The sequence below is a fragment of the Barbus barbus genome (assembly GCF_936440315.1).
Source record: "Barbus barbus genome assembly, chromosome: 38".
NCBI lineage: Eukaryota > Metazoa > Chordata > Actinopteri > Cypriniformes > Cyprinidae > Barbus > Barbus barbus.
Window position 1 is genome coordinate 20,824,719 of NC_136716.1, and position 11,106 is coordinate 20,835,824.

At 37.3% G+C, this 11,106-nt stretch overlaps 2 protein-coding genes across 2 annotated transcripts; one reads left to right on the forward strand and one right to left on the reverse strand.

Moving 5' to 3' along the window:
* Window positions 1-2,821: 2,821 nt before the first annotated feature.
* On the forward strand, window positions 2,822-6,705 carry LOC306858151 (mitochondrial import inner membrane translocase subunit Tim23). The gene is made up of 7 exons (XM_079398550.1): window positions 2,822-3,114; window positions 3,206-3,264; window positions 4,086-4,179; window positions 4,263-4,347; window positions 5,761-5,819; window positions 5,929-6,039; window positions 6,139-6,705. Exons 1-7 carry the CDS (start codon window positions 3,009-3,011, stop codon window positions 6,249-6,251), a joined length of 627 nt encoding a protein of 208 aa, XP_079254676.1. The 5' UTR covers window positions 2,822-3,008; the 3' UTR covers window positions 6,252-6,705.
* A 1,390-nt stretch (window positions 6,706-8,095) lies between these two features.
* LOC306857636 (chymotrypsin-like elastase family member 2A) lies at window positions 8,096-11,066 on the reverse strand (the record flags this gene model as incomplete). Its single annotated transcript, XM_079397662.1, has 6 exons — window positions 8,096-8,275; window positions 8,363-8,526; window positions 9,988-10,268; window positions 10,419-10,513; window positions 10,596-10,705; window positions 10,949-11,066. 6 exons carry the CDS (start codon window positions 11,064-11,066, stop codon window positions 8,096-8,098), a joined length of 948 nt encoding a protein of 315 aa, XP_079253788.1.
* Between the last annotated feature and the right edge of the window lie 40 nt (window positions 11,067-11,106).

The window sequence follows — 11,106 nt, forward strand, 5'->3', positions numbered from 1 at the left end:
CTTGAAATGACAAGAGCGAAGCCAAGGGACAATTATGGCTCTTGGATTTTACTTTGTATCTGGGATATTATAAGGCTTACGTAAATCTGTTGCGAGTGTCAGCTGGGCTTTAACGAAACAAATCCACATTAAGGGATAGCTGTTGAGTTTCCAGAGACTTTAAAACAGGTGATTCTGTTTAAGTTTGTAGCACAGTGAATCTTCCAGGAGTCTGTTAAGTTACATTTGATCGTAACATGAAAGCATAACAAAGTAGAACACTGTTTACTACTGTTTGTGCCTTAAATAAAATTAGGATTAAGTGCCGGGAACCTTACTTCAAAATGCTACTAGGTCATAAGCCATTGATCCATCCAATAATAGATGATTTTATTTTTACATCTGTTGTATGAATCTCAAACAGCAACAGTATGTGTCATGCTTGTAAGAAACGTGATGGCTTTAAAGCAATAGTTCACCCAAAAATGAAAATTCTGTCATCATTTACTCACCCTCCTGTCATTCCAAACTTGTATAAGTTTGTTTCTTATGTTGAACACAAAAGAAGATATTTTGAAGAATGTTGAAGAACCAAACAGTTGTTGGTCCCCATTGACCTAGTAGGGAAAGAAATATATGGAAGTCAATGGGGACCATCAACTATTTGATTACCAGCTTTCTTCAAAATATCTTCTTTTATGTTCTGCATAAAAAAGAAACTCATACAGGTTTAGAACGACATGAGGGTGAGTAAATGATGACAAAATGTTCATTTTTGCATGAACTATCCCTTTAAAGTCGTCTTCTTGAAACTTCTGAAATAAAAAAAGAATAAATTGACCTATATTGAAATTCACAGTTTCTGTTAATAAAATATATTTGATAGTATTTCAAAATCAAAAATACAGAAATCTATTGCAATAATATTTCACAATATATATAAATGTAGTTTATTCCTGTGATGGCAAATCTGAATTATCATCAGCCGGTCCTCCAGTCTCCATTAGTCCAGTCCTTCAGAAATCATTCTCAAACATACTGATTTGGTGCTCAATAAACATTATTATTAATGTTGAAAACAGTTTATACTACTTAATATTTTTGTGTCCTTGCTGAATACAATTTCTTAATGCCTTTTAAAAAATATTCTATTTCAAATAAATGGATTCATCCATTAGGTTTCCTGAAAAATGTAGGTATCACGGTTTCCACAAAAATAATATTTCACAATATTACTACTATACTGTTTTTGATCAATATGTGCTGTGCTTGTTGCTTACTCTTTATGACACAAGCACGATGGCTTTAAAGTCTTCATCTTAAAAGGTTTCAGAGGACCCCTTTGAACCCCCACCCCCTTGTCCTCCCCTCTCATCTCCTCTAAACTAGTTTAAGGAACAGAGGCTCTGCCCAGCTTTCATATCTCCATGGTAACACACCCCCTTTGGGGTCCTTGTGGAGTTTTTTGTGTGTACTCAATGTTGTTATTTTTTAGTTTTGGCACAAAAACACTGAATATAAGGCCGACAACAAAGCGTGATGATAAAGCATAAGCGTGAATAAAAGATATTCTGTGAGATTAATTCTTTATGACATCACAGCCATTTCCCAGTGCGGCCATGTTCCTCGGGGTGCCTGTCTCTATTCGACTGCCTCTGGTTCTCTTCAGCACTGTGGGCTGTCTATAGGAGGCCTTCCACTGACTGTGAATGGTCTTTTTGTTGGGGAACAGTGAGCCATTTCTGCTCCCACAGAAAGCCAGGGGTAATTTAGTGTGGATGCCAGGAAGTCTGAGCTCACAGAATGACAACAATGGCAAATGTTATTGCTCCACCTCAAGCGGTGGAAAAGAAAGAGACAGAAAAAAAATAGCTATGGTTTTTGAATTCTGCTTCAGCATCCTCCCACATGGCGAATTCCTCTTAAATCTCATGCGAGCTAGGGGGATCAAAACACAACCTTTATGGTGCTAAACAACCATTTGTGCTTTCAAGCATGCATCACGGGACATGCTTTATTGTGGCACACGATTCGGTGTGAGGTAGATCTTTTCCCCCACACAAACTAACAAATCACTTGAAAAGAAGAAGAAAAACTGTTTCAGAAAAAAGGCTCAAAATAGTCCATCAGAAACTTTTAGAAATTTGTCCTTGTCTGCCATCTAGTGGGACTGGTGCCAGGTTCAGATTCAGGGAATTATTTTTACATTTAAAACATTTTCTTCTCCAACTAGCTATATCAACCATACAGTCTAAATACTTAAACTGAATCATTTAAATGAAATAAATGGTCAATTTAAGCAATTATGGTTGCTACCTATAATTAAAATCACATAGGCCTACCAAAGGATCTGTAAATAACGAAGAGGAACACCAGAATGTAAATAACTGGATAAATAAATAATTATTTATTATTAATTTACTTGCATTATAATTAGTTTTTATTTCATTTATTATTATTAATTATTTTTTTGTTTGTTATCGTGTTAGTTAGCTGTATTTTTAGTATTTTTTTTTACCGAATCAAAATAACCCAGCTGCAGTTTGATTGAGATTAATTGGACTGCACAATGAAAAAAAACATGATTTTTTTTTTTAAATAGTAAAAAACTGAGTTTTCTGTTTATGTAAACGAAACACGGATGGTCGCAAAATGTCATTTAATTAACTGTTGAAGTCTCTCAAACATCAATAGCCTCAGAACGGCATACTTTTCATATCGATATCACATACTTCATTTTAGCGAACTTATATTTGTTCATCTTAATGTACATGTATATATTACTGATTTGATTAACTCTTCAGCAATCACGCGAGTAATTTTACGGCAGTGTTACGTCAGCAGTGTTCTTCCGCTTTACGGTAGGCCGGGCAGCATGTGGAGGTCAGAGAGAATCTATGTGAGATTTTCAACAGACGATATACAACACAACGCCGTCGATAAAGAAAATCGTTTGGTGTCGCTAACGCGTGTCGGTAAGGAAGAAGTCTGATCATCGAGACGGTTTTCTCTGTATCATCTCTCAAGACATGGATAATAACACACCGGCATCAGGAGGATTTAAAGGTGGACTCGGGAGCCTTTTCGGTGGAGGAGCCCCTGAGTATTCAAACACTGAGCTCGCAGGAGTCCCATGTAAGTGCTATGTGGCTCATTTTTGCTTCCTGTCAAATTAGTATCTGTTCATTTCTAATAATGCATAATGAGTGTTATCTGTCATTTTCAGTGACTGGTATGAGCCCTCTCTCGCCCTACCTCAATGTTGACCCTCGTTACCTTGTACAGGTGAGTTTCTGTAATACCACAGCTAACGTTACATTTCAGGCCCATTTAAATTTATTTTTTTCTGTTGTAAAAGTTAGTCTGTCTTATGAACTGTCAAACTTATGTTAGAGGCTTAATGAACTGAAATAAGGTGTAAGCTTTCACAATATAAACGTATTGTTGGCTAATTAAACGAAAGGCAATGGTAACATACAAAAACGATGATCAGAACATTGTTTTGGCCACCAACCAACTGTAATTAAGAAATTGCACATTTTTATAATACCTGACATGTATGTAAAATATCCGTTATCCTGAGAATATTATTTTAACTTTTTATTAAAATCTGCATTTATTAGTTGACCCATGCTTTAATGAATACTAGTGTTATTATCTGTAACCCTGGAGCACAAAACCAGTCATAAGGGTCAGTTTTTGAAATTGAGATTTATACATCATATGAAAGCTTAATTGATGTATGGTTTGTTAGCATAGGACAATATTTGTATGCCTTTAAAGCTGTCCAAATTAAGTCTTTAGCAATGCATATTACTAATCTAAAATTACGTTTTGGTATATATATACGGTAGGAAATTTACTAAATATCTTTATGGAACATGATCTTTACTTAATGTCCTAAAGATTTTTGACATAAAAGAAATATTGATCATTTTGACCCATACACTGTATTGTTGGCTATTGCTACAAATATACCCGTGCCACTTATGACTGGTTTTGTGGTCCAGGGTCACATATTGTGTTCTCTTGTTTATACAAGATTACTGTAATACAAAAAACCTTACATTTAAGACCCTATTATGGTGCTTGTCTTGCTTTCTTAGGACACTGATGAGTTTATCTTGCCAACTGGGGCAAATAAAACCCGTGGTCGCTTTGAGCTGGCCTTCTTCACCATCGGGGGATGCTGTATAACAGGTGAGGCCTGTCACTTTGCAAGCTTTTATCAGTTCTTTGTCTTTAATCATTCCCCATTTTAACGGTTGTTTATTTCTTTGAAGGCACTGCTTTTGGGACACTTAATGGTCTCCGTATGGGCCTGACAGAAACTAGAGACATGCCATGGTCAAAACCCAGAAATGTACAGTAAGTGTCTGTTCCTTTGTAAACTTTGATTAGAAATTATTTAAACTGATTTAAATTTGAATAGATAATTCATAAAGGATCTTTTTGAATATCAGTCACTTATATTATGTTGATGTGATGCAGTTTATGACAGATTTGCTGCAATGTATTTCAATCGATTAAAAAAATTAACTAATTAATCCCACATTTTTTCTGAAATTAATCGTGATTAATCCCACCCAACATTATATTTTTAATCAAATGGCATCATTTTTTTTTTTTTTTTTTTATGACTGAAGGCCAGTATCACTCTGATGTCTGTATGAAATAATTTTTCCCCTAATATTTAAACATTGATTAGACATTCAACATTACAAAGCTATCAATTTTAACATTTATTAGACTACTTATAATAACTTCTAATTTAAGTGAACTTAAAACAATCTTCACATAAATCCATTATAATAAATGTCATATTTACTTGTGCCCTTCAGCAAAGAGGAAATATACAGAAATTGAACAAATTTATCAAACACTAAATTCTAAATTAAATATATGAATGAATCCTTAAAGCTACAAAAGTTATTTTGATCTTTGATTACCAGACATCACAGCAGCTGGTTAGTAGGTTTTTTGTCTGCTGTCCCTTTAAGAGCTACCAATGCTGAATGTGACGCGGATCTGACAGGCATCTCTTTACCTATTCTGACCCACTTCAGTTCTTAATGTCTCAAATGAGTTGAATCGGTTGTGTTAAATAAGGGATACAGTGCTGTGCTGCTCCAGGACAGTTTGGAAAACCACTGCATTTCAGAGACATGTTCTTAAATGTGACTCCTATAACAAATACATACATACATAGTTTTTATGCAGCTTTAATCGTGACTTAACTGGCGACATAACTATGACATTGCATGCTTGTAGTTTCTTTCGCAATTTGATATGAAATGATACAGGCTACAGCGCATTTGTGTGTGCAGTTGAAGTCTGAAAAGTCTCCTGTTTGATGTGGTGATAAAGACTTTCTGCGTTTAAATAAACAATGGTTCTTGTCACGAAAAAAGAGACAGAAGCAGCAGTTGTGGGTGGGGGGGCCAACCGTAGCCCCGCCCCTGCGTTAAATATTTTTAATGCGTTAAACTGAAAACTTTAGAAACTTTAATGCGTTAGCGCGCTAATTTTGACAGCACTAATTTTTTATGCATTTTAGCAAATTTTTACGAAACTTCAGCAACTGAAAATATTCGTCTGAAATTTGACACACAAAGAGGCGACTACTCTTTTGAATTTTTTATTAAATTAATCTTGTTTTGTTTTTGTTTTGTTAAATTAAAATTTAATTTCAGTTTTGGTGTTTCCATAATGTATCGCTACCGTTTATCCATTGTTTATTACCCATAATTCTATTTTAACACTGACCTTTGTTATGTTCAGAATTTTGAACATGGTCACGCGACAAGGCGCATCATGGGCCAACACACTAGGATCTGTGGGTAAGAAATGCATTGTATTCAAACAGCTTGTGCAAAAGAATATCAAATCTGTTGTGTAATTAATTGTAGAAACTCGTGCATAATAAAATGTTGGTTTCTTTCTCAACAGCTCTTTTGTATAGTGTGTTCGGCGTGGTCATTGAGAAGGCCAGGGGTGCAGAGGATGACCTCAACACAGTGGCAGCCGGAACGTTAACAGGGATGCTTTTTAAATCCACAGGTGAGGAAAAGGGACAATATCATGGCCATCACTGATTTAATCTAATGAACACAATGTTTATTGTATTTATTGATAAAAATGTATATTTACTTTGTACAGCCGGACTCAAAGGAGCTGCCAGAGGAGGTCTTGTTGGTTTAGCCATGTCAGGCCTGTATGCTCTTTACAACAACTGGGATCACCTGAAGGGGACATCGCCTTCACATTACTGAGGATGACTGAGAGCTCAAACCATGGACTTATTTTGAGACTGAGCCCATTCTTAATTGTATGACCTCTTCCTTCTTTATGAAACCCATGGACCACCACACATGCACAGAATTCTTCAGTTACATTAAGTGTAATATTTAAATGGAAGAGCCAGACTGCCTCCAGATTGCTTAGTGTGGACTAAGTAGCTGTGAATTTGCTGGTACATGTCTTTTTTGGTGTAAGTTGCAGGAACTCTGTATCCTTTAATCATGAGGTTTTATCTGTTCTCGTGGGTTGATGCATTTTGTCAGTGCGGACTAAACTGTGTGCTTCCTCTGAAACCGTAAAAAAATAAAATACAAGTTTCCACTGTTTGAGACAGTAATACGGAATTCAGTAATACAGAATTTGCTGTGCATGAATGGTACACTATCCTGTATTCATGTAGTTCTATATAATAATAAATATTTAATATAAAAATATTTAATTATGTTCAGATTCCAAGACATTTTAAAAAGTTTTCAAAAACAATTTTTATATACAGTATGGTTTATTTGTAAGCAGGTCAAACTTGATTTCAACAGTCAATGAGTACAAATGAATGATAATTATAATATTCCAGAATGAAGGTCCATGTGCTTGTATTTTACGATATGCACACATGGTCATATTTTTCAGAGTGAAAGCATTTAAAAAAAAAATCCTTTCAGTGATATTTCTCAATCAGAATAACCACTGGTTACTCATCCTATTATTTGAGCAGTATTATACCACTAACCCAAACTCTCCCTGTAGTTTGAATACTTGAGCGATAGATGCATAGATTAAATGATAAAATAATTAAAGCTCCCTCTCAAAATAATGATCATATAGTAAAGTAAAAGTAAAGTAAAGTCGTGACGTATTGTCAAGTATGGTGACCCATACTCGAAATTGGTGCTCTGCGTTTAACCCATCCAAGTGCACACACACAGCAGTGAGTAGTGAACAAATGCACACACACACACACACACACACACACCGTGAACACACACCCGGAGCAGTGGGCAGCCATGCTGCGGCGCCCGGGGAGCAGTTGGGGGTTCGGTGCCTTGCTCAAGGGCACCTCAGTCGTGGTATTGAGGGTGGAGAGAGCGCTGGACATTCACTCCACCCACCTACAATCCCTGCCGGCCCGAGACTCGAACCCGCAACCTTTCGATTACGAGTCCGACTCTCTAACCATTAGGCCACGACTTAATATAGATTAAAATGAAGGAATTTATGGAAATTATATGGATAAATTCCTTGTAGCGGCTTACATTTCCATCCTGTGTGGAAATTACCTGCACTGTTCAGCGAAAACCACTGCAGTTAGAATGTTCTTAAGGGAGACTGTCTCCCACAACAGGTCAAATTTTCTATCACTACTTGACGCTGAACGTCAAAGCACCTTAGGAACTGAAAGTTGGACTGCCCATGAAATGGCAAATGTATGTGCCAGTCCTTACAGAAAAAAAACAAGGCCAACTGAACTGATGAGTGAAATGTTGAATAGCCAGGACTTGTTTTACAGATGTTTCTTGGCTTGTCGAACACACGGTGGAGATCAGTGTGATTCAGCTGAAAGCAGTTAAAACTTTGCAGTTCATGTTCTATCTCACATGCGTAGCAGAGAAACGAGCCACAAACCGGTGCAAACTACCCTAACTTGGTGGCTGGTGCATGGTTGTGATGCTGTACACCAGCTTCCAGCTCATGGACCACAAATAAATGAGCAGGTCCATGGGCTGGACCTAGACCCGGAATACGGTGCTAAATATTTTGCTATAACAACTCTTCCTGTGCCTACAAATGTGGACAAGGAATTCTTTGAGGTTGGAACTTAGTGCAAGAAGAAGTCCCTGATGCGTGTGGCCTCTATCCATGGCATGTAGGTTCCGGTGCGAGTGAAGACACTGGGCTTGTTCTCCACTGTGCATCCAATTGGACCGAAGCTCACGATGCCGTGGACCTCCCAGCGGTCACGCCCCACCTGGCACAGCAGAGGGCCACCAGAGTCACCCTACAAGAAGAAGATCCACACAGAAGGTAAGAATGGAGTTAAAGAAGGGGCACCTTGATGAATTTTCCCAAAAAACTGTCTTCTCACCTGGCATGCGGCTGGGGTCCCCTCTGTATCTCTGAAGCCAGCACAAATCATGGAGTCCCTCAAGCGGTCACCCCAGAACTTCTTCTGCCGACAGGTCTTATAGTCAATGATTGGGAGCCGAGCTTGGTTCAGTGCCTCAGCAAGTGACACATTTTCTTTCCCACCTAAGATTTACAGAGGAAGAATAGATACTAAACCCATATTCTGGATAAGTTGATCACCTCTCTTTGTAAACTCAGTCGTATCAATAAAACATTAAAGGGTAACTCTTTAGAATACTGTTCCATCATTAATGAATAACTACACAGGAACACATGAGTAATGCAATATTAGCACTCTAGTAACTATTAGTAACTAACAAGAAATTATGATTAATGAATTAGTAAGTAATAGTGCTTAGTTGAATGTAGTAGTTCACTATTAGCTAATCAGTAACTATTATTTTTTCATACCTTCCTAAGAACTACTAAGAACTACTGTATACAGGTTCATATTTAATATGAATAATACATAATGTATAATTAATTCTAAAGTAAAGGTCATGGTAACCCACTGGTAATGACTCAAGTATTACCAAATTCTTCAGAAGGAAATACTAATTATTTGCATCAGTATTCTAAAGTGAAGATCATGATAACTCCCTAGTAACGACTGAATAACGATAATCATTGTTAGCTTTTGAGAGTGTTGTAAAGATAATGTATTAGATAATGATTATTCATGTTACTACATCCTTCTAAAGCAATTACAAATTTTTTGGATCAGTATTCTAAAGTGAAGATCGTGATAACTCCCTAGTAATTACTGAAGTGATTGTAAACTTTTAAGGTTTTTGTAAGGTTTTGGTTAGTAATTCATTTTGCTAGATTTGGTAACACTTAAATCATTACTAGTGGGTTACCTTGATCTTCACTTTAGAATACTGATCCAAATAATTAGTAGTTTCTTCAGAAGGATGTAGTAACACTTGAATCATTACTATCCAAAACCTAACATATATCTGAAAAGCTTAAAATGGCGTCAGTCAATATTAGGGAGTTATGATGCTTTTCACTTTAGAAGACTGATCCAAGTAGTTAGTAGTTCCGTTAGAAGAATTTGATAATTCTTGAGTCATTACTAGTGGGTTACCATGATCTTCATTTTAGAATTAATTATACATTATGCATAATTCACATTAATTATGAACCTGTATACAGTAGTTCTTAGTATTTCTCCAGGATATATAAAAAAAATAGTAGTATATTGATTAGCTAATAGTGAACTACCAGTTTCAACTGAGCGCTTTTACTTACTAAATCAATAATCATAGTTTCTTGTTAGGTAATAGTAGTTACTACAATTTTAATAGTGCATTAGTGACTTGTTCCTGTGTAGTTATTCATTAACAAAGGATCAGTATTCTAAAGTGTTACCTATTAAAGTACAATTTGTTTTTGCTCCAGGGACGTAAAATAAACCAGTAGAAACCGCAGTGGGGTACGGCGTTACTGTACACTGTTTACATTTTATCTATGAGCCGATGATTTCAGAAATAATCCAGTCATCATATTTTAAGACCCAGCTTTCACAAAATGTTCAAATTTCAATACATGAAGGTCGAAGGCATATAATCCAGTTTTTACCTCGTGTGTCGCCCCAGCCAGTCACCCAACAGTAGTGCCCTGGTTTAAGGTTGATCTGCTTGCGCGGCAGGCAGGCATAGCGGATGAAGTTACTGGTTTGGATGTCCGTGGCAGCTTTAACCAGTGCGATGTCATAGTCCAGCTCACTGTGGGCTGGATAACGAAAGTGCTCATGCCTGTAGATCCTCTTCACTGGGAAAATACGCTCAGCAGACTCTGCTCTTTTCAGCTGATGCTTACCCAAAACAATACGCCAGCTACTAGCATCCTCTGCTTTTCCTCTGGGCAATGAAGAGCACAAAAGAAAGGAACTTAGCATACACTTAGCATAGCACCTAATGACTCTCAGGGGAAAACAACCAGGAACGTTGCCCTGCATAAATTCAAGCAAGTTCTGCCTCTACTGGTGATAAACTTATGATTTGCCTTACTTCTGGAAGCAGTGAGCAGCAGTAAGAACCCAGTTCTTATGGATCAGAGTCCCTCCACACACATGAACATAATGTTTACTGCCTCTAGGACGAACCTATAAAAATAGATACCAGCTTAAGTGACTTCTTCTTTTGTTGCACCTTGAGACGTTCCGTGTCATATCAAGTTGAAATTACCTGCAGTGAGACCTGCCACGGCCAGGAGTGGGGTCTCGCTTCGTTGCCCGACACGATACGCTCCACTGTGTTTGGTTTGAAATGAGCCAGACCACAGTCCTTCGGCCAGTCTAAGGACAGAACAAGACTTAAGTCAATGTCAGTTAAAGTACCATGTAGACAAGCAAACACAAGGTACACAGGATTTATGGAAGGATTAGAAATGAAAGGTGTTGTACCAGGAGAGGAAAGACAGAAAGGAAATCCATATTTGGATCTTTGAGAAAGGCATAGAAATAAGTGTAACTTCAGTTTTTCAACACTTGTAATCCACTTGAAAGATGTCAGTGGTCAGCTTTCATTTAGTTTCTCACCGAGGTGGAGGACTTTGTGCTGAAGGCGACTGGGGTTAAATGCATGGGTGGAAGCTCTGTCCAGCACCAGAACCGGCAGCATTAGCAACAGTGGAAAAAATGGGCTTCTTACTGCCATGATCTACAGTAAACTGTGTGTTGCGCATTGGAGATTACCC

Coding starts and splice junctions, on each gene's coding strand:
- LOC306858151 (XM_079398550.1), top strand. CDS start 3,009: ATGGATAATAACACACCGGCATCAGGAGGATTTAAAGGTGGACTCGGG. Junction 3,115..3,205: donor TGAGCTCGCAGGAGTCCCAT/GTAAGTGCTATG, acceptor TGTCATTTTCAG/TGACTGGTATGAGCCCTCTC. Junction 5,820..5,928: donor CAACACACTAGGATCTGTGG/GTAAGAAATGCA, acceptor CTTTCTCAACAG/CTCTTTTGTATAGTGTGTTC.